General features: G+C 40.2%; 1 protein-coding gene across 1 annotated transcript; it reads left to right on the forward strand.

Moving 5' to 3' along the window:
• Positions 1-7,652: 7,652 nt before the first annotated feature.
• On the forward strand, positions 7,653-9,115 carry twist1b (twist family bHLH transcription factor 1b). The gene is made up of 2 exons (XM_031853399.1): positions 7,653-8,294; positions 8,462-9,115. The coding sequence occupies exon 1, from the start codon at positions 7,762-7,764 to the stop codon at positions 8,266-8,268; it is 507 nt and encodes a 168-aa protein (XP_031709259.1). The 5' UTR covers positions 7,653-7,761; the 3' UTR covers positions 8,269-8,294; positions 8,462-9,115.
• Positions 9,116-27,487: the final 18,372 nt, after the last annotated feature.

Raw genomic sequence — 27,487 nt, forward strand, 5'->3', positions numbered from 1 at the left:
GCAAATTAAGAAAACACATGCAAATAGAAAGGGGAAAAAAAGCCAATTGCAGAAACATCTTCGCCAATTTTGCCAACACAAAGCTGCAAATAGAGAGAAAACAACCAAATACGCAAACATGCCGCAAGTAAGTAGCACACACGATGGAAACAGTTTCCAGGGGACAGTAACAATTGATGCACACGGCTAGCCTTTTGCCTCGTTTTGCTTATTATTAACTCGTCAATTCAAATAATCTAACGGAATCAATTGTAAAGCAGGCTACCTTTATGTTAACTGACTGAAGCTACTTTTACAAATGTCACCAAGTAACGATAAAGGACGAAAATAAATCGCAAATAGTTTAATTAATGGTTTAAAACCAAAATAAGTTGTTTGATGGCACGAATACAATTTTAAAATGTACAACAAGTACAAACACTACTAAATATTAATCTCAGCAGGAAATTAAACATTGACAAACCTTATGCCCGGCAAAACAAACAAAAGGTACGAGGACTCCCTCTTGCTTTTGAATGACACACACCTGTGTATTTTTCTCCTACCGTCATTACTCCTTCAAAATAAAAGAACCGCCTATTATAATGTAAGTAATGGGATACAAATTATACAGCCTTAAGAAAACACATACGAAATGAACTAAACAACTGATTATCTAAGTATGCGGGACTATAGCGAAGGTCAGACTCATTCATAATAATCCAGGGGCTCCAAAACTTCGCCTTTTTATTTGTAATAATTGTACCACCTCTTTGGTCAGAACAGACATGTGAATGAAACCATCTGAGAAGTTATGAGGAAATAAACATATGAATCAGTCAATCAAAACTGTATTTATGTAGCACCTTTCATACAGGTTATTGCAATTGAAAGTTTGTAAGGGGGTTACAATGCAACAAGGCTGGGAAACATTTTTTTAAGTCAAATCTTAATCTGAAAAGTAACTAATACTATATCCATCAAATAAGTAGGAGTAAAAAGTAAACGCAGTGGAGTAGTATAAAGTAGCAATGGGAATGCTCATGTAAAGAACAAGTATCTCAATTTGTACTTAAGTAAATTTCCATCACAACCACGGCTGCTTATTCTTGTAGAATAAAGACACATTCCTGTTACCTGCTATAACTTAAAGAATGTCCAGCAGATGGTGAGAGCAGCCTAAACTGCAGGTGTCTACACGTCACAACAGCAAGTAATGTCTTAAACAGATTTGAGCCATCAGTCAAACCACTTTTATCCTGATAGAGAAGTTATCTCATGCTGGGTATAATGATGAGAAAATCTAGAAAATGTAAAGAAAGCCTGTATGGTAATTCAAATATTGTTGATGCTTATGCTCTTCTAATTGGAAACATTGAAAGTGATAATCAAACTGAATGACTTCACATCTTGAAGAGATCCCCAGCTGGGTGGCCGTGATCACACAACTTCCACATTGATGAGTGAAAGTAAACAACTCCCTGAGAAAGAAAAAAAATGTAAAATCTACAGTCAATTGAGATAAATCCCTCAAAGAAGAGTGTCTTCTTGACTAATTTCTGTCAACAGAGAGGGAGAACAAGCAGGGTTGAAGGGTTCCCGTTCCAAAAACAACATTGCTGGAGAGGTAGCCTATTGTGTCCTGACAGATTGGTCTGACTGAAGGAGGAGGTCGCCTCTAACTGACACACAGGGAGGAGCAGAGGTGAGCAGAAATCTGGGGGAGATGGGAACACAGCTGCGGTTCAGAGGAGAGTTCGTGCCGTTACTACCTCACCTAATATAGAATTTACTGCCTGCAAAGGGTTGTTAGAGTGTCTTTGAATTTATCATGCATGCTTGTTGGGTGGATATGGAAAGGCAAAAAACATAAACCATCACATTTTTTATGAAATTTAGTTTTTATGCAGTCTATCTATCTATTTTTCTGATAAGTAGCCGGTGTGATCCTCCACACTCCTGTTTTTTTTTGGGGGGGGGGGTTTGGCAAAAGATGGGAGACCCTCCTTTTTCCGGATCACTCCCCAGGTCCTCGCCCCCACACCTCTGCCCATCATCCCCCCTGTTCGCTATTCATCCTCATGTGCAGCTGGAGCACTCTGTTTGACCTCCTCTCTCCTCACAGAGTCTTTATTAACAGGGACTGTGGTGGGACTCCTCGCAGCACTCGCGGTTAGAGCGAAGAACCACACTGGACTACTGACATTATGCTCATCACTTACATAAGTCTATGTGACATGGCATGTTACGCTTTCCAACATATGCTCTGCCAGGGTTATTGTGCTGGGCTTTAAGCCACAGATGAAGATAAAGACACTGCTGTTATTCACAACAATAGTTCTTTTTTTTTATTATTTCATATTGGGAGCATGACTGATGACGTTCCAACCAGGTGGTCTTTGCCAAGTCATCTTGTCAGTTATGCGCAATTTATGAGACAATAAAAGAAGAACTAGCTCGTGGGAAGATGACAGCAGTGTACGAGAATAATTTATTGTTTCTTGTTTTCGTGATTGCCAGCGTGCACCTGCATAGCACTTGTGGATGTGGATGTGCTCTCCATTCCACACATGCCATCATTTACTGAAAGAGTTTTGTAAGGAGTAGTTTGAGAACATTCCCAGGAGTTCCATCTGCTGCTGTGTTTAGTGTCAAGGGTTATATTGTGTTGTATATTTGAAAGCATGTTTAATATCATGATTTTTATACTATTATTAACACATACAGTGCAGTCAGGGAAGTGACACATATTTGTCGTCTTGGCTCTCTTCCCCAACACGTTTGATCTGATAGTTAAAGCAGGAAATGTGAGGTTAAGGTGCTGACCTTTAGCTTTTATTTGAGAGCATTCATGTCCACATCAGAAGAACTGTGTAGGACTTGTGACCTGTTTTACTTTCAATATGCATTTCATTGAGACTGATTCATCGGCATGAAATTGTTCCTATAAAAACAACGAGGTCTGTGGATTATCAAAGGCAACTGGGGCATTGTTTCTGAAAAGATTTTGTTTCACAAAAGCCATTTTTCAATGTTATGAGCACCAAAAACAAAACTGCATTGTATTAAGGTGGCGACAAATGTCACAAAAAAACAGATACCAAAACCAAAACTATCTGTATAGATACCAGTATACATCTATGTATATATATATATATATATATATATATATATATATATATATACAGTCTGCTACAGACAGTGCCATGGATAGAAGAAACAACCCAAGGAATGGGATGAGAGGCGGTCTACTACGCAAACGTCCATCCTTTGATTGTGCAAACAGGCAGTTTTAACTTTTAACAGTTACCAGTTTGTTGACTGGCTGTATAGTGTGTACTGACATGCAGCCACAGTTACTATTATTCACTGTTTTTTCCTATCTAACATTACTTTTAGTGTATGCAGACTTCTTAATTATACATATTATACTGTAGGCCTTTTTCTTCATTTTCTAATATGTGCTAGAACTCTGTTTAGTTTACCCTTCTTGATATAAACAGGGTGGACAAATTATTAGAAACACCTCATAACGCAATACAGTTTTAGCAGCACCATAAACTGCAGCCCTCAAAATGATCGTATAGGTTTGACTGTTCATCAAAAGCTGTATTCTCACCCATGTAACAGTGACAAATGAATCACATTTCCTTCTGAGCGAGATGCAGACAATATATCTAAACTTACAGCAGCACCTGTCAAGCTCCTACAGTCCCGCCACAATATGGTAAAGCTACTGTAACTCTGTGAACAGATATTTTCACTGCATGGGTCAGTGCACTGGTCTCCATGCTGCAGCAGCCTTGGTGAATGTGTGTGTGGTCTGCTGGGTGGCAGTAAGCTTTATAGGCAGCAGAAGGCATGGCTCGGTGGTCTCGAGAATTACGTTTTAGCAGTGGCCAGGGCACAAAATGTATGTGCGGATGTTCATCTTCATTGACAGGAAGCAGGGTTATGTGGGTTAAATACAGAATTCAGTGATTCTCCACGCTTTTGTTTAACTTTATACATAGTTTGTGTTGTTGTTTTGTGAGTAAAGTTAGACCAGTGAGACGATGTGTGTGTATGTGTGTGTGTGTGTGTGTGTGTGTGTGTGTGTGTGTGTGTGTGTGTAGCAGAGATTGTGCTGCTTGGATGCCAGTTCGTCTACAGACCCCACATCTCCCTGAGCTTCCAAGCTGTGAAAACATACTGGAGGTTTGTTGGCTAATAAGGTGTCATTGTGTGGTAGAGCTGTCTGATATCCCACAGAGTCATTAGCGCGACGTGAATAGATTTAATAGAACATCTATCACACCCACACATGTGCATACGGACATGTGCAGCTCTTCACGTGCCATTCGCTCTACAAAAATCAATACTATTTATGAGATAGGATTCCAGGAATGGGCAGGTTTAGCTCAGTTTTCTCTGACATGGTGAACTTGTGCTCTGCTACAGGAATACGGGACTTGAACCACGATTAGAACCTGTAACATCAAAGCACTCTGCTTTCAAAGGCTTTCTTTTTTAACTTCAGCAGTCTTGGCTCCTATGTGTCCAGACAGCTTATAAAGGCCTGTTTTCATCCTCACCTCCTGATTCAACATCCCAGATCCTCTCTCTCATCGTGCACCACTGGACTGCTGTTATCAGAAATCCCCTGATATGATGTCTGGATTTCTTGACACAATGGGACATTTTGAGACCTTTGCTGAGGAAACATGCTGTCATTCAACTGCTTGACCTTGTTAGTCCTGAGGGTTGATTAGAGGCTATCTGGGACTGGCTCTTTGAAGAACGCACCGCTGTCTTTTCTCATCCCATGCAGTTGATCCATCTTGGCGAGCTGGCAGCGCACTCATTGCGGTTAAAGTTTAATGGAGTGAACATGAATATCACGGTCAATTGTGGGAGCCTCGTACATGTGGAGGACTGTGGTTTGTTATTTTAATAGATATGAGTAGGCTGATACAGAAACACTGCCTTCCAAGGCCCGAGCAGAGAAAATAGACAGGTCTCTGTGGATCTGGCTGTGGCTCAGGACTTAGTGAGTGAGAGCCTGAGTTGTGTCTGCCTTGATGTGACCTCGGGGGCGGGTGGTTAATGATGCTCCGGGGTCACTCATGACTGGTGTGTCAAGTTGCATGAGTCAGAAATATACACTTGACTTTATCATAACACCCACTCACTGCTCATTGATAAGGACAAAGGCTTTCTTCATCAATTATTAGCCACCACTCCAGGCCGAGCGGACGGCAACGTGCGGTAAAACACACCGAAAAACAATCAGCGCTGTTTATCTCCTCTTCGTGTACTTGTAATCGTCAGGCACTGACAGTCTGTGACTGACTGATGAAGGTTTCGTCTTTATTAAAGATCAACACTGGAGGAGTTGTCCTGTGGTGACATCATATTCCCGAGAAGCAGCTGTGTTTTCTCAGAGTCACTTCAGCAGCAAAGAGCTGAACTCAACAGAGTAATCTGCCAAGAAATGTAAATGTAGGAGTTAATGCTAGCGTTTGCATTATCATCATTTCTAAAGTAAGGGATGATGGTGTTCCCTAATGGCCGAGGGGTCTAAGATGTTGACCAGGCCGTCAAAACATCGCTGGACGGACTGGTTCATGGTTTTTATTTGCTGTAATCATAAACATGCCTCAACAAGAGACAAACAACAAAAATAACAAGAATAAAGGAAACAAAAGACATTTGTTGCGTGTAGGGCTGGGCAATAATTATAGTGATTTCATGATACGAGATAAATATTGTCTTAGATTTTGGATATCCTAACATCGTAATGCTGCATTACAGTCAACTGATATATTTAAATAATTCAGGCTTTTCTATCACGTGCACCCATTCAGTCATAACACCCACATCTAGTAATCAAAAATATAATTTTGTAAATATTTAATATTAGCACCAATGATTAACTCTATCGTCGCAATATTGATATCGAGGTATTCTGTCAAAAATACCATGATAATAGATTTTCTCCATGTTGACTATCCACAGTTGCATGCCATCTCACCTCATTCCCTCTCACCTCTTTAAAAAAGTATGCAGGGCAATTTACTCAAGGCTCGCTTAAAAAGCACACAAAATCACACACTTTCTGTGAAAAGCTGTCGAGATTAAACATAAAAAGTAAATTCTACTAAGTTGTTGTTACATTTGTTACCAGATGCAGCAGAAAAATGATGGCAAAAGGATTCAGACAAGGTGATTGGAGCTCCACCTGCTTACCTGTGGGGTGCAGCAGGTAGAGAGTGGTGGGTGCTGAGATCAGCACCATGGACAGGGCCAGCAAACAGGTTCACTCACCTTGAAGAGGCTTGAGCTGCTCTTTTTCATGCTTTTCCAGTCATAAATTAGATTACAAACTTCAAGATAGTAAATTCCACCTTTACTTTGCAGCATATTGATATACATGAATGAGTGTGGATTTTTGAGCCAGAAAATATAACAAATGTGACAAATTCTTTGGTGAAAATGTCAAATGTTACACATAAAAATGCCCGTGTTTCACCTGGAACAATACTTCACTCTCAGGCCTGTCCGAGGATGTAAATAGATGTTCGCTGGTGTTGTGACCTCTGACCCGGACTGCCCCCCTGTTTCCTGAACCAGATGCTGCTCCTGTGGACCACAGCCATCTTAACCTAAACAAAGTAATCCTCCACTAAACAAGATGGATATTGTATCACCAAACTAGTAAATACCAGAGGTTCTTAAACACATGAGCTGCTCTTTCCTCATCTCTGACTAGAACCAACGGGGAATAATCACTGCTTGTTTTGTTTTATGGATAAAAAAAGAAACATAACCTTTATTTTACGACAGTTTTCCAAATATTTTATGGTCTGATTTATTACAGTATACAAAAAATATGCCCTCTTGTGGGGAACATAATTAGAGCATTCAACAGTCCTCCAAGGAAAAGTTTGAAAATCTGCAGTATACTGGCTGCATGTCAAAAATGTTAGATTGGGATCATGTGTCGCCTATGTATAAAAGTATTTTGATCTCACTTGGTTTAAGAAAGACTAAATGGAAACATAAATCCAAAATCCGTGTGGGTTTGGTCTGCAGAGATGTACTAATTAACGTTGCACGAAACTGTTTTGAAATAAAGAAGTGTCAGCTCATACAATTACTGGAGACTATAGCAAACATATAGCAGCAGTGATGTGATGGACAAAATGCATGTTATTGGATTCAGGATAAAAAAAAACATGCATTGCTTTAGACGCGCAAAAGCAAAGCTGTTACTATGTGTTCATTTAGTTTATAATTGGCGTTTTTTTACACGTGATTTCGTTTCGGGGGCCCTTTTAGCATACATGCATAATGAGACAATTTCCTGTTCGATTTCCCCTCGACAATATGAACTTGATATAAAAAGATGTGACGAAAATTATTTTAGAGTCATGATTATTAATTGGTTGTTTTTTTGTAATAATGATGTGGGAATAAAACAACGTCACTCAGTTGTCTTTTCTTTCTCTGACTTCGTATTAGGAGCGTTTCTGATAGTTCATTGGATGCTCCCACCCCTCGCCTCACGTAATTCATCTTCTTGGCCAATCGTGTCCCTCCCCAAAAAGTTTACGCCATGCAGCCTATAAGAACTGCCTAAGTTTCTTAAGTATCACAGAAGACTTGTCCTCCCAGGAACCCATCTATGGATACTTTGGTGTCGTCAAAGCCAGATAGACGTACAGGTGGACCAGTTCCGTGACTTCATGAGAGGGAAATCAGTGTTGGGACACTTTCTCGCTGCCATCTACCCAAGAGGAGATGTCTGAGGAAAATCTGGGGGAAGAGTCGAGTAGCTCCCCTGTCTCTCCTGTGGACAGCCTGAGCAACAGCGAGGGGGAGTTGGACAGACAGCCGAAGAGGTGTGGGAGGAAGAAGAGACCGAGCAGGAAAAACGGGGAGGACTCAGATAGCCCGACCCCTGGGAAACGAGGGAAGAAGTCCACCAGCAGCAGCCCCCAGTCGTTCGAGGATCTCCAGTCGCAGCGGGTCATGGCCAACGTCCGGGAGCGACAGAGGACCCAGTCTCTCAACGAGGCGTTCACGTCTTTGCGGAAAATTATCCCCACTTTGCCCTCGGACAAACTCAGCAAAATACAGACCCTAAAACTTGCATCCAGATACATCGACTTCCTGTACCAGGTGCTGCAGAGTGACGAGCTGGACGCCAAAATGTCTAGTTGTAGTTATGTGGCTCACGAGAGGCTGAGCTACGCCTTCTCCGTGTGGAGGATGGAGGGCGCTTGGTCCATGTCAACGTCTCACTAACATCTGGAGAAATGATGCCCTAAATGGTACGCTTGATTTTCAGTTTAAAACGCATGATCCAAGCCTTCAACTGTGGGGGGGGGGGAATACCCCGCTAGAAAATGTTATTTAATGGCTGTACCGTAATGCAACCAAAGTATGTTGTGGACCTCTGTGCACAGTTTAATCAATGAATGCCTTGTCTAACCTACAGGTGACTGCTGAATCTACTTATCACATTCTGACGGGACAAATCTGGAGTCCAATGCTGGATACATGGGATCCCTCTATTTAAACCAAAGACGGCAGAAGCTCTGGGGGATCATTTTGCAGAGGCCCGATATGGGACCAGCAGCCGCGCGTTAGCTCCATACACTCCCATTCTGAAGCGTTTTCATGTTGTTGACGACGAATGCTAAAAAAAATAACATGTGTTTTTTTCTGGAGGAAAAGACATTTTAAATGCATGTCTTAGGAGTTATTTCTGTGGAGGTCAAAGTCCATTATCAAAGCAGTTGTGAGACTGTCAACTGGTGGTGTAGCTCACATTATAGACTGACTGTGTGGATCCAACCTGTGGAAAAAAAATACATTTATTTATTTATTGGTGAAACGTGTTACATTGAGGAATAGATCCTGTGTCTGAAATACAAAATGCATTCCTATTTTTTACTATTGTTTTTTTGTAAATGTTTGTATATGTTTTGCATTAAACAAAATGACGATTAAAGTGTTTGCCTTTGACTTTCTTTCTTTATATTTTTTTTGCAAAGCTAATGTAATTGTTCCTAAGGCAAAAACAAATGGTGGGCAACGTAAATTGCACATTAAATGAAATAACTTTCATGCATGCATCACGTGGCCTGTACTTCACATCAGATTTAATGACAAAAGCTTCCACTATATCGCCAGTCACTTGGGAAAATAAATGGAGTTATTATTGGCTTGAGTGAAAGCGTTGGAGAAACATGCAGAGATTTTTGTATATACTGCTACACATCCAAAAGGAAGAAAGAAAAATACATTTTTCTTGTCATGACTAAAACTATTTAAGACACAGTTTAAACATGAGGAAAAGTATTATCGAAAAAAAATCAGCTGTAAAAAAAACAGAGTAAGTCTGTGTAAACGAAGGTAAAATTCCATTTTAATTAAAAATGTTAAAGCTTCGTGCAGGCTCCAGTTTCTCTCTCACTCTCCCTTTTCCTGGATTTGTTTACAGTTGGATTAAGGACCTGGGACTCACCATTATAAGTAAATAAGATACACTGGGGTCATGTCAACCTGCTGTTGGACCCATGCTACAGTCTCTCTTCTGCCTGCAGTTGAACATAAACAGCGAGACAGTTAAGTGCTCAGGATTTTAGACATTTTGTCAAACTAACTCGTTTTTCTGTTTTAATGCAGCATAGCATTCATGATGACACAATTTAAATGCTGCAATCGTAAATGGAAAATGGCAATAGCCTCTTGTGATTTTTAAGATTTGCAACATAACAACCAAAATATTCCCGATTATTGTCACTAAATAAATCTTTCATAGGCAACTGTTATCGTGCTGTGATTGATCTCAGCGATCTGGGAAAGTGTTTCTCACTGTCCGAATCAAAGTGTGTGCCCGTTTGAAGGTGTGTAATTGGCTTGCGAGGCATGTATGGAATTCCCAGATGTCTATGAAATTTAAGGAGGCCGTCGAGGTATAGGCTGTAGGTCTGTACGTAGAGGCTATTCTCACTGAAATGTTGGGGGGGAAACGCTTTACAGACCCAGTCCAGATTAATAAACAGCGGTTTCTGAACCTTGATATATTTAAGTTTTCACTCAAAACCAGATACATGAACAGAGTTTATAATAATTGATATACATCACACAAAAAACGTTTATTCTTTTTGAAATGTCCAGCTCTTATGCAATGCAATAGGTTAAAATAAGTTTCCTCTCCCTTTTTTTTCAGCAGAGAGGAGTTGGCAATTGACACGATGCAGAGGCACAGAATGAAACCTATTTAGAACAGATGTTAGTATTTTTAAAAAAAAGTCACGTGAAACGAGCAGATGTTCAGACTGTGCAGAGACTCGCCGTGCAGCGCATTACTCTGCAGAGAGAGAGCTCGGAGGAGCATTGCTTCCACACAGACACGAACTGTGAGTCTGCAGTCCTACATTCAGATCATCAGTAGGCTTGATTAAAATGGATTAATAAAAGGGCCACCTGCGGGGAGTAACATGGAGCTGGCTGACCGCTGAGACAAAGGTAGGCTGTAAGAAAAGGTGGACAGTCTGTAGGAGTCATTGCGTGAGATGTTGACTCGTTTATTTTTGCTGTAAGATACGAGCAGATCAGGATGTTTTTTCAAAGCTTCCAACACTAACGGGCCTACTGCCGTCAAAGTTTCAGGCTTCTTTGAAGCCTGCGTGTGTGTGTGTGTGTGTGTGTGTGTGTGTGTGTGTGTGTGTGTGTGTGTGTGTGTGTTTGGGGGGAGGGAGGGGGCTGAAGGAGGGGAGTAACTGAAAAATCGGAGAGAATTTATCATCCTATTGGGAGAAAAACATGACCCATAAACCCTTGACTACGAGAACTGTTGTGTCATACGATAACTTGAATGATAATAAATAGACTAGATTGACTGCACTATATCAAATTACAATTTTCTCTATTTCTTTATTATCTGAGTAACATGCTTCCATGTGTTCAAATGGATAATTTGCTCTGAATGTCTTTGTGCAGCTTAGAAAAAGTTGATATGAAATCTATCTATTGCGATTTAAATCAAAAGTTATTAAACAACATATATTATTATTATTGCATATTCTTGACAATGTATTAGGCTGGGTGCCTGGCGTAACAATTCAAAATTGTCGATTCTGTCTATAGATTTGTTTTCATAATAAAAGCTCTCGGGTTTGTAACCAAATATCGCAGTTCATTCACGTGCATCAGCAGCTGACAGGTGATATATCACTTCAGACAGGTTTTTCATGAATTATATTAATTTAATTTTTATCATTTATTATGTTTGACATCCAGATTTTGCCTCTTTTTAAATTATGTCAAGTTTCAATATTTTCTTTCTTCTATTTTTTTTTGCATTTAAAAAAATATTTATTTAAATAGTTTTTAAGTGCAGCTTACTTAAAATAATATGGTGTGACTGATAATAATGCTAAAGCCTGTTAGAATCATTTATACAACAGTTATAAAACAATGAACAACATATACACTCAAGATGACTTAAGTTTGTTCTATGTTGTTGCATTAAAAAGTTTATTTCTGAGCTCAACATGTGCAGACTTTACAACCATTTCCACAAGTGGAATTCCAGATTTTCCATTTTGAGTTTCAGTGAGAAATAAAAAGTCCTCTGGTTGGTAATCAAACTTTTTCAGGGTCACACTCGGTTTCATCCACACCTTTAACAATACCTCAGAAAGTGAAAATTAAAGCCAGGAGTAGCTGATAAGTAGATAAGATCAGAGTACAGGATTGCTCTTGAGGCAAGAAAACACAAGAGAGGCTAAACAGAAACAGTGCATACCTCCTGCATATGGAGTCTGCTGAGTATTGAATACATTAACATCTAGAATGCAGCTCTTTGTTGAGAGGGCATTTTAGAAGCAGAGCAGTTGTGATCCATGAAAAATCAAGTTGAAAACAGCCATATTGTGTACCATCGACTCCATAAAAGTCTTAAAAGACATAAAACCCTTTTTGGTGCAACAAACTGTTGTTCGAGAAAAAAAGTTGAAGCAAACAAAATGCCAAGAAATATGAAATTTCTTACTTGTAGAAATGGCAGCTATAAGTACCTGTTAAATGTCCAATGACCTGTTGCTGTTGAGAATAAGCAGCTGACAGCAGCTGCGCGTATACCTTTTCAGATGACAGCGCCATGAGATCAGGCCTCAAGTTATGAAGAACTGTGGGTCAAAGAATAAAACGTGGGATATTTCCACTCCCTTCTCATCTGATCACTACAGGAGGAAGATGATGAAGTTTTGACCTGTTTTGGTTTAAAGATTTAAAATTAACAGAAAAACAACCACCACTGTCAGATTAATTGAGTTTCTTTGTCACCAGATTTGTGCAACAACATCGTTCTGTTTAAACTGCAAAGTAAAGCTAACATGTACCTGTATTTGCATACTTCAAGCTTAAGATAACAATCCTGTCTTAAATCAAAAACATACAACCGTGGATGCCTTTCATTTCTTTGTATGCATAAGCACAGGTGTGTTTCTGAGAATTCATTGCGCTCTGAGCTGGAGACTGACTGTTTAGAAAATGCATCAGGCCCAAACGTGCTTCGGAACTCCTATCTCTGCAAATAATGAAGATTATTTGGTGATGAAAGTTTTAACAAATTCCAAAAGTTTAGAAAGTTTTACAGACAGTGTTGTGTTTTTCATCATCAATTCAAAAGGTATCTCCTGAAGTCACAGATTACGCTCTTAATGATCAACTGCTGAATCTAGAGAGTTGTCAACTAACAAATCCAATCTCTGTGGAAACCAGTGGGAGATCCAACTTTCAAAAGTATTTTCCCCCGAATATAAAACATTGTCTTTATACAAATCAGTTGTCAAATAGTGTATCTTTAACCTGGAATCAAGAAGTGAGGATAGTCAATGCTGAAAAAGATTTGATGTGTAAATGACGCAGACACCTGCGCTGCACTTACTTGATAAGAACATAAAACAACAAAGAAGGGTGATTTGGTATTTGGCTTCAAAAGTATTTGGCAGATTTACTGATTACTGCTTATGCGTTCAGATCATCTCAAACTGCATTTGTTTTCTTTCATCTTGCAAAAGACAAAGAAAACTAGTTTTGATCATATGTTGCTTTGATCATATGGTTTTGCATTTAGGAATGAAGGTGAACTTGCAGAAAGAACACCAAAATCCTCATGTGCTGAATGATGTGTCTCCTTTTTTTCAGATAAGCATTCATTTGCAAACATTTAACGATTTTCATCCTGGGATTCTAAAACAACCAGAAAGTTGTGAGGCCCTTTAGGTAACGTTGACATGTTATTTCTTGAAATATTTGGAGAAAAGTTGACACTACAGGAGGAATTATACGCCTTTGGCTGTTTGAGTAAATGTTAAATAGATGCTTGTTTGAATCTTTTTGAAGGCTTGTGGACACACACAATGTTTAAGTTGGCAAATTACAGATTTCAACTGAAAATGTGAAGCCATAACAGGTCAGCGTTTCATCACAGTGAAAGGTGCACTGGTCATCAAGAATGACGGCATGATTAAGGCATGCGATGTGATCCCAGGACCAGAGATGTACTTTGATACGCAGTCAAAACGTGTGCACCTTGTGTTGAACCTTTGCTGCGTGTGATGTGTGCCACCCAGGCTGCAGACAAGACACGGATCAGTGTGTTTTAGGGGAATGCACAATGATGTCACAGACAGGAAAAAGGTTGGAAAAGTCTTGGCACCTTTTGGAATTGGCCGGATCCCCATTGGCTCAGCAGAAACGCTGGAATAATAAACAGGCAATCAGAAGGCAGCGTGAGCGTACACAAAGACATTGCAAAACTTTGCAGATAATAAAAGCAGATTTTTCACTGGAGGGGAATGATTATTTGTGTTCTTCAGTTGTCCATAAATAGAGGGCCTCTCACAGGAAGTATAAACATACAGATGGAGCGGAGGGCAGTCGTAGTCCAACGCAGTGATTTCAAACATCCCTGTTTATGTTCAATCAAGATGGAGTATATAACTTTAGCCCCAGTTTGAGCATGGAATACAAAGGATTATTTTCTGAGGGGAGAGAGAAAAAGAATACCTCACTATAGAATGTAAACTGTTTGACGAGCGTTTCACTCATTATGGAAACTGAACCACACATTTAGCGTATAAAGCAACTGCATCAGTTCCCTGAGGTAATTACCCAACACACTGTGAAAAGTTGAAAAATATTTATATAATTATAAATTCAATACAATTCTCTTATAATAAAAAAAATATGTGATGTGTGTAAAAGTTGTTTTTTTTAAATCTCAACTGATTTAACGTCTTCCTGGATGTGAATAAAGGCAGAGCACAATTTGTCCCTTATTGAGCCAATGAGTGTATTGCCCGGGGGCTAATAGGGCTCTAATGAGGCAGCGTCCCTGCTCCTGTCCCCGAGGGCGCTCCACCACTCCCCGGGTATTAATCCCATTGCCTTCATTAACCTGCTGGCCCACCAGTCACACCAACACTGAATACCGGGACTCTAACGTCGCGCTGATAATGGTTGGATTGTTACCTGGAGTTACCATGATCTCCTTATTCATTGTGAACCATCTTAAATACTTTATTCTTCTCCAATTGGGTGAATTCTTAGAGAGCATTATGTGGACGCAGGGAGAGTCTATTGGAGCATCATTGACACAGACTGTGGTCATTTTGTTTGAGTAAAAAGGAACATGCACAACAAACCAACTATTATATTTAGTGATGCATAAAATCACAAAATGCACAAAACAGTAGCATTATAAAAACTAAATGAAAACCCTGTTGAGGGACATCAAGGCGATGCCAAGCCAAAACTTAAACTTAATTGTTGGACTTTTGCTTTCAAGAATCAATTCAAATTCCTCCCTCCCGCCTGTCATTGCAGTTAAAGATGCAATTCATTTCTTCCTTTTTTAAATAAAAAGTCAAGTGGCTTTTTAAAATGTATAAGAACACAGAAATTGTGCTAAAATCAAATATGGCACCAACAAACTGATTAATACAACTGCTGGATTGAAACTAAGTGGTTGAACTGCTTATGAAGAATAAATAAGTGAATACAATTTGAATTCTGGACAACCAGCTGTGAGTGAATGTGATGTTCTATCTTGTAATTCAAGAACTTCTTGAATCATCTTTTTGTTGGCATAAGTCACTGAGTAATAGACAGGATACATTTTCAGATCTCTTTAGGCAAGTTCACACCTGGCTTTAATATTTTATACAAGTTATGGCTCATCAAGTGTTTCCTCACATCCCAACAGGAGCGTCGGTGCTGCACGCTGACTCTTCACACTCTGCGTCAGGATCCGTCAGTCCACCGACAGAGGAGCCGCCTGGTCAGATGACAAAGACAATGACATCAACAACAGTAACAATATGAAAAAACAGTTTGTTTGTGTTTGATATAAATAAGAAGCTATTAGCTATTAGTTTTATGGTTTGTTTAGTTGATAAAAAATATGGTTTTTCATGCTAGTTATTAAAAGCATTTTGTAGTTTTCCGATTTATAACTTATATGTAATTCAGATGCATTATATTATAAAACAGCCAGTCATTAATGTATTTGTTTTATAAAGTATTATTACTACAATTTGTGTAAATATGTATATCTAATCATTGCTCATATTTACACACATGAAATTAACTCTCCCCTATGCATAACAGTGACAACTTCAAGTTGAATAGCCTGAGCAGCTTTATAATAGTTATAAATTATAACAATGAAGTCGGTGTGTGACCCCATTGAGAACCCAGTGATAATCTCAGTGCAAATCAACATAAACCCCTTCTTATCTCCTCTATCTCCATGTCATCAGGGTGCTGGCTTTGTCCTCCATTACAGAACACCGGCTGTTTGTGACCTTAGTGCTAAATCAAGTTCAAAGAGGACCGCTAGTCTTTGGCAGATAGTTTTTCATAAGGGCAGTGGGAGAACAGTGTTTGGTCAACCTCTGGCTCCCTCTTTGATTCGCAGCTCTCTGTGACCCCTTGGCAGAGCGACACCACTTAAGGCCCTTCATTCAGCCACACCGGCCCGTCTGATAAGACAACTGACTTGACTTTCAATAACTTACGAATTTTTATTACTTGGCATTTTTACACAATATCCCTGCTTTTTATATTCAGCAAGAAAATCCTTTATAGAGAAGTCACACTCTAGTAAAAGACAGGAATCAGATTAGAGAAATGTTACATGAAGCAGTAAATGTGAGTGGTTGGATTCCTGAGCAGTAGAACCACATAAGTTTGTCACTGAAACACATTTTCACTCAACCTTTATTAACTTCAACACTGCCTGTCTAGATTTTGAGAATATGAATAATAATAAATTCACGGGCAGACTAACTGAATATATTGTTTTCTCTTTTCTTAATTTCATTTGTTTGAGAGTTTCATTACAATCATCTTGTGCATGACTTCAGCTGTTGACGTGTTTCTTTTGTATTCATCCAAAGTAAATGAAACAGGTTATAAAGCTTAACTCTCTCGTGCAATGAATTAAATCCGAGTTTATCATTTGAGTAATTTGATGCAGGTGATTGGCAGCCAATCACGATTTCCTTTTTAAAATACATGAACAAGATCTACTGCGTGAAAAGCAGCAGTTTAGTCTGGGCCATGTTCTGCTGTTTTTGTACTAAATAGTCTGGTTCCAGCGTACATTATCCAAGAGCAAAGAAATACATGTGGCACATAAATTTTCCACGGACAACGTCTGAACACAACTGGAAAACCATCAGGAAAAACAGCACTGCGTTTACTTTGTATTAAACGTGTATTATCACATTATAAGAATGAATAATGTGTTGTGATTAGACTGCTATTTTTTTTCTAGGACCAAACTCAAAGAGTTAATAAAATAATTCTCTGAAGCAGGAGAGTGGCTCATTATTTCACAACACATGCAGTTTCCTATGCTTTTAAAAAATAGAGGACAGTGAGTTAGCGTGACAATCAAAAGAGCCAACATGCACAGGTAACGGTACAAAGAGGCTCTTTACTGTAACCGTGTCAAAATACTGCAAAACGTTGTGAGTTTCAACTGTCCTTAGGAACATGTGTTTAAGTAAGTAATTCAAGAAATGTTTAACAAAAGAAATGCCTGCCAAAGTATTGCTTGTGTTGCAGTGAGTCACCTTTTCTCAAACACGCATAAGTCTGCCCTGCTGTATTCATGTTATGTGGTATTTGGGTGCGTTTCCCTGACCTTTAACACTTGCCCCAGAGAGATGCAAATGCCCAAAGAACATAATGGCTCCCTTCCTGTGTAAAAACTAGGCCGTAAAGGAAGATAATTAGGGTTTTCATGACAACAGGGTCCAGCAGGCTGACGGTGCCGTGTTCGCTTGCAGAACTTCAAACGGTATCAAAGCTCCACCGGGGCTAGTACAGGAGCTCTGGTTTGAATTAGGGAGCGACTTCCACAGTCTCCCTTCAAATTCAAGATCAATATGGAACACCCCCTTCAAAAAAAAGGAGAAAAGGAGAAAAGGGAGAAAAGGGCCCAGCTAGTTCTCCTCCAGACAGACCTAGAGATCTGGATTTCATTAGAGACAATCATCTTATCTGTTTCATCTCAATGCTGCCCCAAGGGTTGGCAGGCAGACCAGTGGGCTCTTTGCAGTTTGAGAAAGCCTGCAGCCAGCCAGAGGCCTGTGGATCAGGTCATTAAAACACTCCTGCCCCTGCTGCTAGTGATAAAATATTTCCATGCTTTTGTAAATAGATTTTCTTCTTTCAACCCCACAGGACACAAAAAACACAACTTTTCTTCTCTGTGTATCCCAGGATAAGGATGTCCAAAGTTTTGAGAGGAGTCAGCCAAAACATTGTTCGTTTTGTTCTCAGGTGAAGCTTTGATGAGCGTCCCTGTTTTTAGTTTTTTTTTTACAATCTGTGACTGTATACTTCATCACCAACTTGGAGCCTGGTTGCTTCAGTGCTCCGGGCTTGTTTAAGGCCTATGGCAGGGACACCTGTCAAAGCAGCATGTACAGTTATAGCTTTAACAGCACCAGTCTTTGCTGAAAGATGGGGAACTCTAAGAAATGATTTCAGGTAGTTATGCTTCCTAGTAGGCGCTATTAAAGGACATTTTAGGAAATACATTAATTGTCTTTCTTGCTGAGAATTACATGAAGAATTAATTCTACTTTCCTCCATTCGATATGTAGCGACTGCCGGGAGTAAATTAGCTTAATTTTGCTTCAAAAAAACTATCCCTAAAGCCAACCATGTCAGCTTAAAATTACATTTATATATAACTAATTTGAAGCAGGACATTTGATTTTAAAGGAACCTTACGCCACATGATTATTTTGCAGATTCTTTTTTCAATCAACCCTTTTATGTTTTACTGTTAATTAATCTGGCAACTCACAAATTGTATAAAATCTATCTTCTGCTAATTGTTAAATGACAATCCCTTTTGTCGCAAAGTGTTAACTACTGAGCTTTAGAAGTGCTGGTAGGCAGATTTTGTTCCCTAGGACAGCCCCTTGTGCCCAGTTTTTATGCTAAGCTAATCTAACTAGCTAGCTGTAGCGTGATATTTACCTTGCAATCACGAGAGTGGAACCGATCTTCTCATCTAACTGGCTAGATAGTGAAGAAGCGTATTTCCTAAAACGTCTAACAAATTCTTCAAACAAAATGTTAAGCGTGCTCAGGCTCTGACGACCAGCACTTGTTCTCTCTAAGAGGCCAGAGGGGACAGTTTAGGTAATCTAGAAGGCTACAGTTTGGCAAAGAAAATAGCTGCTTATTCATGGAAGGGATGCCCTTTGTGGTTGAATGGGGGGTGGAACGGTGATGGCAAAGGAGCAGAGAGGGATATGAGGCCCATGCAGGACCTGGAGCTGAAATTGAGAACCCTCCTCATCAGGGGTTAGGGATCATGGGCAGAGACTTCCCTTCATCACAGTAAAGCTGGGAAATGCAAAGGACAGCATGGGTCAACCCAGACAGCCCGCTGTGTGCTGTTACCATGGCAAACATCCCAAGGGCCAAAGAAAATAGATGACAAGTACAATAATATGAGGTGTAATCACGAAGGGTCAGTTGCCTGCAATGTGCTGCCTCTACTCTCAAGGCCCCATTTTCTCCAAAAGTGAAAAAAGTCAGTGTACTTTGAGGGAAAATTACTCAGTAATGTGGTCATTTCTTCATGCCTCTAGAAATCAGGAAACATTGAGGGACATGCTCTAGAGACTCTCCATGAGCAGCCATTGAGAGATTCCAGTCCACTTACTGCCATTGCGAGACATTTACTTTCCGGCTCTTTGTACTGGGTACCCTGCAGATGGAATCTAGCATCCTCTTTAAGGGGAGATTTTATGACTTATTAACTGTCAACAGTTCATAACCTCCAAGGAGCTATTAAACTTCCTCCTGTGGTCAAAGCAGAAATGGCAGTGTTTGATTTGGACTGGGAAGATATTTGAATGTTTTCACTCTTCTCAACCCTGCGTGCAAGGGCAACAAAATACCCACATCTGCCTCAACATCAGATCGTTTTGTCAAGATAAAGATAATAATGTGTTTGCTTTTATTTTTCAAATGACAGAAGTCATAGTGTGGATTGCTTGTGTAATAACACAGTTAATCAGTTAATGTTAGAAAAAAATAGTGAGGAGAGAAATCAAGCAGCTGAGAAGGCTTTGTGATGATAAACCTTTGCAAATATTTGATCACCAATAAGCCAAAACAATATATTTTAATATAATTGAATAGTCCTTCTCCCAGCTGCAGGTGAAAACAATCTCCTCATCTAAGGACCAAAAAAATAGCTTTTTTTCCCAGATCTTTTTTCATTAAGCTATATCATAGAGTTATATTTGTACTTGAGAAATGGTGTCAGCGGTGCGACTAAATCATTTATCACCAGCCAAGAACAACCAGGATGAATAATTGAGTCCAGATGTAGCTGATTCAAGCTTGATACCAGGGTTCATTTCCTGTCTGTGCTTTGTAAGACAACCTATTACACCTCCCAGGCAGCTGCCGGGTTTGCTGGCCCAGCCTGAATATCAACACTCATCAGGTGTCAGTGTAAGAATCACACAACAGACAACGCTATAGTCACCTATTTTTAAGTCATATCCTGACGAATACAGAGTGATCATGCTGCATTAATTGTGTAAACGTGTGTCCTGTTTTATCATTGTTTTGATTACATATTAATCCTGATTAACCGCAGGTGAAATGTAAATAAGAGCATGTACTCAAGTATGTACCATTGGGAGATACTTGTACTTAACTTGAATATTTCCATTTTATGCTACTAGATACTTCTACTTCATTACATTCAAGAGACTATTATTGTTCATTTTATTCCACTAAATGTATTTGATATCGTTAATTAGAGATTTTACATGTCAGCTGATAAGATATGATAAATTGGTACATTTCAAATTAGCCGCTTGAACCTTAAACCTTGAAGCAATAAAGAGTCAGTAATACAACACTGCTGCAGGCCTTCCTGTCCCCTAATGAGTACTTTTACCTTTGATACTAGAAGTCAATTTTGTAATACTTTTGTGCACCCTCTTTATGATACACATGCAGGACTTTTACTAAAGTAAAACTATTTCAATACTTCTTTTCACCCCACTGTTGTAACTAACTTCCTGTATCAGCAAACAAGGATAGCAGGTAGGGTCAGGCATTCTACAGCTATCATTATCATAAAATGGAAAAACAAAATAGAAAAGGACACAAACAGCAACCCACACACATACACTTGCACGCAGTAGCAGTTCCCTTGTTTATTTTATACGCTAAAAGATCTGGGGGGCCATAACTCTCTGGCCGCCTTAAAAGCATTCTCTTCCGGCCCTTTGGCTCCCATGTGGTAGTAATTACGTTCTCCGGCTCGGCCATGCAGGTGACTGACACTGAGTGACCACTCCTCAGCACCCATGCATGTGCTAATGAAGCAGAATTTCCTGGTTGTCTTTTTTTTATAGAGTGTTGAACCACTTTGACAGTGACACTCACCGGTTCTATAATATACTGTATCTGTTAAATGTTTTGGCAACTTGAACGTTGGTATTTTCAACTCTTCTTTTCACTGGAAAACCTGGTTATGCTCAGAGTGAAATGTAGTTGCATTTTGTAGGTGGGGCTGACTCTGCCTTTCAAACTGAGATATGTTATTCATCTTCTCGCTGAAATCTGTATTCCTCCATTCCAGCATGAATTGCATGCAAGTTGCAAAACAAATAAACACCAGCAGAGGAGGTTTCTATGGAGAAAAAACAATCTGTGGAGGGATGTCAGGATTGTTAGGAAGAAAAGGTAAATAGTAAAGTGGAGTGGCCTGCAGACTTTAATGTAGTGTTTACATGTAATTAGTCTTTGCAGAATGAGAGTCCTGACAGCGGGTCTGAGACGGCGTGGCATGATCAAATAAACTCTAAACAGGGCTGTTTCAAGACGTCCTCCATGGACTATAAACCAAGACAGCCTCCACAGTCTACAACCACCCCTCTCTAATTTTCAAAATGGGTGGTCGGATTCTTTCCACATCTCGCTCTCACTCATTCTCTATCTTTCTTTTCCGCCTTTTCCACCCCATCTTCTACTAAACCTTTGTTTATTCTCTGTGTTTATGCCACTCACTTCTTTGAATTTGCATTTTCCCCCGAATTCTGTTTAGTTCCTCACAGTGTTTGTCCCTCAACTTCCTGCTCCCCCCCCCCCCCCCCGCCCCAATCCAGAGTGAACCCAGGTTGTAGTGTCAACTTCCAGCTCTCCGCAGGCCCCTCCGGACATTGAGTCGATGACAAAGTCTACAGACATGCGTTCATATGGGGGGACGACTGGGGCTCATTCAGAACTGTGTCACTGTCCACCTGAGCAAACAGAGTCTCGGGGAAGCAGAGAGAGAGAAAGAGAGAGGCGGGGGAGAAACTGGTAAGGAGACTAGGAACCAATTGGTAAGGGAGGGCTGGCAGAGTGACAGCCAATGTACAATAACATTAGTCTTCCGCTTTGGAGCCAAAGTGAGCGCTCCTTCTGGACACAACTCTTCTTCAATGTTTCTTCTTATTCTTTTTTTTTTCTCCTCTCTTTTTCTTGCATGAAGCTCCCTCCAATGGAAACACATTCCTGTCATGCCTCACTGCTGCTCCCTGTTTAGATTTCTCATTACAAACAGCATTACACGCATGGGCTGGAGCTGGCCGGAGCACAAGCCAGGGAGAGGCCGGGGACCTCGGTCCTCCACAGCCTCCAGGAGAGAGATGAAAGTGCTGGGTCGATCACACGAATCACAGAATTAAAAAAAAACATCATCACAGATACTAACTTTTTACATCCATTAGCTCTGAGGATAAGAGAAAACGAGCTAGAATATATGTCCATCACAGAAAGAAAAGGTCTTTATTGCAAACTGAACTCACACTGAACTCCAAACCTTCTGTAGCAGCTTTCTCTCGCTGCTAAGCTTCAAATAACACAGAAAAGAAACCTCGGGAAATTTCAAAATCTTTCCATTGATATTAAACTGTCACAAGAAACGCCAGTTCATCTTTTGATTTTGAAACTTCCCCGTTACGTTGGGATATGACGAACCCCAAATTTCCATCTAGACGATTTATGATTATGAAGTGGAGCTGCCTCACAGGATACCAGCACTTTATGGAAAGCAGGCCTCCTTCTTTCTCTCCGCGCTCTCTCATCTCTGTCCAAGTGCAGCACCAGAGAACTGGAGCTGCCGTGACTCCTCAGGCTGTCTGTGTATTGTTGACTGACACCTGACTGTATCTATTAGTGTGAAAAACTGGGGTTACAAGATACTACCCGTGTAAACATGATGCGCAGGAGACGAGTGTAAAGCAATTATCGCTTAAGAACTGCTTGGTATCAGTAATCATCAATGACTTCATACTTCAGAGGGATAGAAATGAGTTTTCTCATAGAGCAGCCAGTCAAATAAGGCGTAACCTAAACCTGTAACTCAGTATGGTTTCCGACCAATATAGTGTCAAATATCGTTTCCCTTTTTCATCAAGTTTCCACCTGAAACATTTCCAAAATCCAGCGACAGCCCTTCATCTTCATCTAGCCACAAACTAAATGAGCATTCTGATTTTTCAACCACTTTATGAAGAAAACACACAGTCGTGATGTGCTATACCCATTGTCTGGTGCCAGAAGAAGTTTCGCAGACAATCTGTTATCAATTTCTTCAAATCCATGGAATTACGCTCTGTGCTGCGGCCAAGATATAAGTGATAGCAGTGGACAAGGTCTTTAGAAGATGAGAAGTATAGACATTCCTTCAAAAGAGGCGGTCTGTTGTCTTTCATGTATATATGGGGTGATTTTTATAAAGTGATATTTGTGCTCTCTTATTATTTTCTGAGCTGTCAAAGATGTGTTCAGATGACAAACAGCTAGCCTGACTCTGCCTACTAGCACCCTCAAACAGATTAAACAAATTCCATATTCATTTGTCATTATTAGAGGCAGATTTGATCTTTGGACAGAACTAGCTGTTCGCCTCAGTTATTGTGCTAAGGTAAGCTGTTGGCGGTATCGTCATATTTACCGTATAAACATTTGAGCATTATCAACCTCCTCATACAACTCAGCAAGAAAGCAAATAAAGTATTTTCCAAAACAATGAGCTTCTCCTTTAAACCCAGTCACTACAACTGACTCTGCATTGCACAAATCCACATGTAAACACCTGTGTAATATTTGAGGTTTATTTTCACTCACTAATAAAGAGGCTCGGGAGGAATGCCCCCCCCCCCCCCCCCCCATGAGAGAGCAGGCTGTCCAACTTTGCGTCCAGAAGCCAGCGCTGAGACCAGGAATGAGAGAAAGTCCAGGCCACCTGTTTCCCACACACTTTTACTACACTCTTGGCATTATGCAGGCTTGTTCATGGCAGATTAACACCGGGCCATATGAGGTGGCAGTGCCAGCTGACCTTCAAAACCTGAGGGGAACTGCCATTAACTTTCAGTGTACCACAATTTGCGGCATCCTATGCATTTAAATCACATGATCCCATCATGTAGATGGTGATTTCCCACTCTGTCAAAAGAAATGCTCTGTCACGACTCCTAGCACCAGCGTGGGCACACATTCCCTTCTGGTCGGGTAACACATTCTTACATTACATTGGTGGTGCGTTATGTTCAGTCAACAGCGTGCCTACATTGAGCTGTTCTGTTGAAACTGTGATGTAGCACCGTGGATCTGTCACAGTGCTGTTTCACAGTCTGGCCTCTACCCAAACCAGTCACTCAACATGAAACCGTGTTCATTCCTCGCTATAAATTATGTGAAATATACAGTGACTCTCCAGAGCTTATCACGGCTGTACTGACTTCTAAAACTTCTGATATATTGTTCAGAAATGTTTACTTCATGCTCCCTCTGGATCCCACTGTGGTTTCACACAGAGGAGATAAACAACTTTTACCAAAGTGAAGCATAAAATAAATACATGGCAGCCTTAATTTGATTTATCTCCTGGAAGAACAGATCCATAATTTATTCCATGCGTCGGGCTTTCATTTGCAAACCTAAAGTTTTAAACATTAAACATCTATTAAGAGTTGCTGAGTTTCACAAAATCTCAACACAAGGTCCAACTTACCTTTCTTGTGGTGCACAGTGACAAGTAAGTTGGATTTACAGTACATTGAGATTGTTTTCTCTTTATAAGCTCCACTGTTCAATTCCCCGAATACTGAATATGCATCAGTCAGACCCTTTTTGTGTGTTGTCATTCTTAAACTTGTAGAGCAGAACATTACTTTTTACATATTTTAGTATTAAATTATAAGTCCACAGTTTGTAAAATAAAGAAATACCACATTTACAGGACGATTGAAAACACAGCAAACATTCATTTATGACAATATAAATTCATGGGAGAAGATTGTACTACGATTTAACTGAGAGATTTGGAATATCACTTTCTTTCCCAAAATGGATTGTAACTTCGCTATAGCCACCAACTCCAAAAGTCCCTAAATGTAGTGACAAAGTCACAAGTCGGAAAACAATGAAGTTTCTTCAGGCCTCCCTCCAAAGCTTCTCCCCCAAAATTATTATTATCAACGTAAACATATAAAAATGAGCATAAACAACGAACATGGATATTTTTTAGTACTCACTAGCAGAAGACTCCGGTGACGAGCAACATGTGCACGAGCAGGGTGCGCGCAGGTGAGGCGGCAGGTAGCCCGTCCAATCATCACATTACGGTCCTGCGACAGCCACAGGTGTCACATTGTTTTTCTTTTTTCATCAGATCATTTTATGTAATAATTAGTGTCAGGGTGTAAAGAGAATTTCAACAAATGTAACATAAAACACTATATTTAAATAAACTGTTCAAAAACAGTATTAATATCAATGAATAGCTCAGACCATGATATTTAAGTAGCAGTAAATCTAACATGAGACAGGCCTCAGGCATCAGGCATATCCTCCAGTGTATTTGAGTGATGACGTTATTTGGAAATTGCACAGATGAGCAAACATGGCAGCAGCAACATTAATGGAGCTTGGCGCCCTGCTTTTTCCCACTGTCTCCGACCTGCTACTCAGTTGCACCGACATGTGCCTCATGTATCCACACACAGATGATTCCCTCAGAGATTAACCTGTGATATAGTGCTGCGGGATCTCCCTTGCATGCAGATGCCCCCGGGGACTTTTTCAGGGGCCCCTACATTTTTATTCTCTCAATATATAGTGATAATGAGAGAGCCCTTAAACCCTCGTTGAAAAATATTTCCCCGGGGCAATGCTCCCTCAGGCTGCATTCCTCTACTATCTGTCTTAAAGCTCCTCTTAAAATGTAGAAATAAACCACAGAATAAGAAATGTGTCATGCTTTCCATAATATAGACAACGTGTTGTTGAATGTATATGTGTTGAATTATTGTTATTAAGTGGTTAGAATTTGATGTAGATCTGAATATTTTTTCGGGAACAATTTTCTTTGAAGAGGGAGGTTATTATGTGGTGTTTCACTCAGATCATTATTATTGGCTTTCTGTGTTTCCCTTACGATTATGATCCTAGATAATACACTGTGTTTGCCCTGCCATATAGATCATGACACAAACCCCAGAGGTCCAGGGTCACAAGCCACAAATGGCAACATTTTAGGAGAATTGAGCTGGAGCTCAAAATGGTCTCTTGGCACCGGCTTGGAGAAGAAATCACAAGTCTTACGAGCCTTCTGGGTGTCATTTTGCCCGGCGGTGCATTCAGGCAACACTTACAACACGTCCTGTCCAACTATAGCTGAGAGCAGCAGACTTGCTTTATGGGCTCTGGATTGGACGGTGTGAGGGAGGTAGGCACGTAAAAGTGCCTGGTCGTAGGAATCAAAGGGAGGAGGCGGCATCTCAGGAACACCGGAGCCCCACTGATGGGATTCTCTCAGACAGCAGAGGCCAAGTTTGCCAGTCCCCATCTCCTCAGTGGAGAGGCCACTTCCCTGGGCCACTGTGGTTCCTCAGTATCACCTATCAGCCAGGTCAATCAGTGGCTGAGATAAAGCAGTTCCTCAGGCCGGATGGTCTTTGAACACAGCAGGGGGAGAACTCCCCCAGGCCTCTTATCTCATTAAACTTGAAAAGGTATATTAATCCTTGAAAGTCTAAGATAACCATATGGATAACACCAGTCATAGAGACGCTATCTATGTTGGGTCCTCAATGTTTCATCTCAGGAGACAAGAAAGGATGTGGAATTCTTCTTCTGCTCTTGAAAAAATGTCTCCTGCGTTTCAGGGTGATTCACATGAAGTGTGAAACAACACAACACAAGAAAGAAATCTTGGCCTCACAGAAATCACAGGCCACAACGAATCCAGCAGAAATTAGACAACTGCACACCCATCTGTCATCTCTCCTGTTATTTCTCTTTTCTTTTTTGAGGTGTACTTTTTCACACCAGCACACAAAACAGTCTCCTTGGTTTGCTGCCAGTGCTGCCAGTGCTATCCTGTACCCTGAGCACGGGTAACAGCACATGGAAAGAAAAACACCACGATGTGCTACTAGATGCCAGATCCACACACATCTTGACATGCACATGAGAAAGCTGGAAAATATCCTTGATGCTCTGATTCATCCCTCTGTCATTTTCAACTCTGGTGCGCAGGCTTTGAATGGTTTATCAAACAAATGACTTCCTCACTCACCTCGACTTATGAGGCAAACATATTTATATGTCAAACTCTAACATCAGACAAATAATAAAACCTAAACTAATTTAATTTGTTGCAGCTAACATCAAACACATTCTTTGTAACAGCTTTATGTCATGAATAGAGTTTAGCTCCCTCAACATCCCTTTGCAATCTGACTGTGAAGAAGACCAATAGTGATAAACGTTTTAGGTCATAATTTATTAGATGGCACTTAATTTGAACTTGTTCATTTATAATCATGGCAGCAATGGTTATATATCACAATGTTGGCAATATACCACTTATTTGCTGTATGTTTGCCTTCAA

This window comes from Anarrhichthys ocellatus, unplaced genomic scaffold, assembly GCF_004355925.1.
Source record: "Anarrhichthys ocellatus isolate YVR2014 unplaced genomic scaffold, GSC_Weel_1.0 scaffold13, whole genome shotgun sequence".
Taxonomy (NCBI): Eukaryota; Metazoa; Chordata; class Actinopteri; order Perciformes; family Anarhichadidae; genus Anarrhichthys; species Anarrhichthys ocellatus.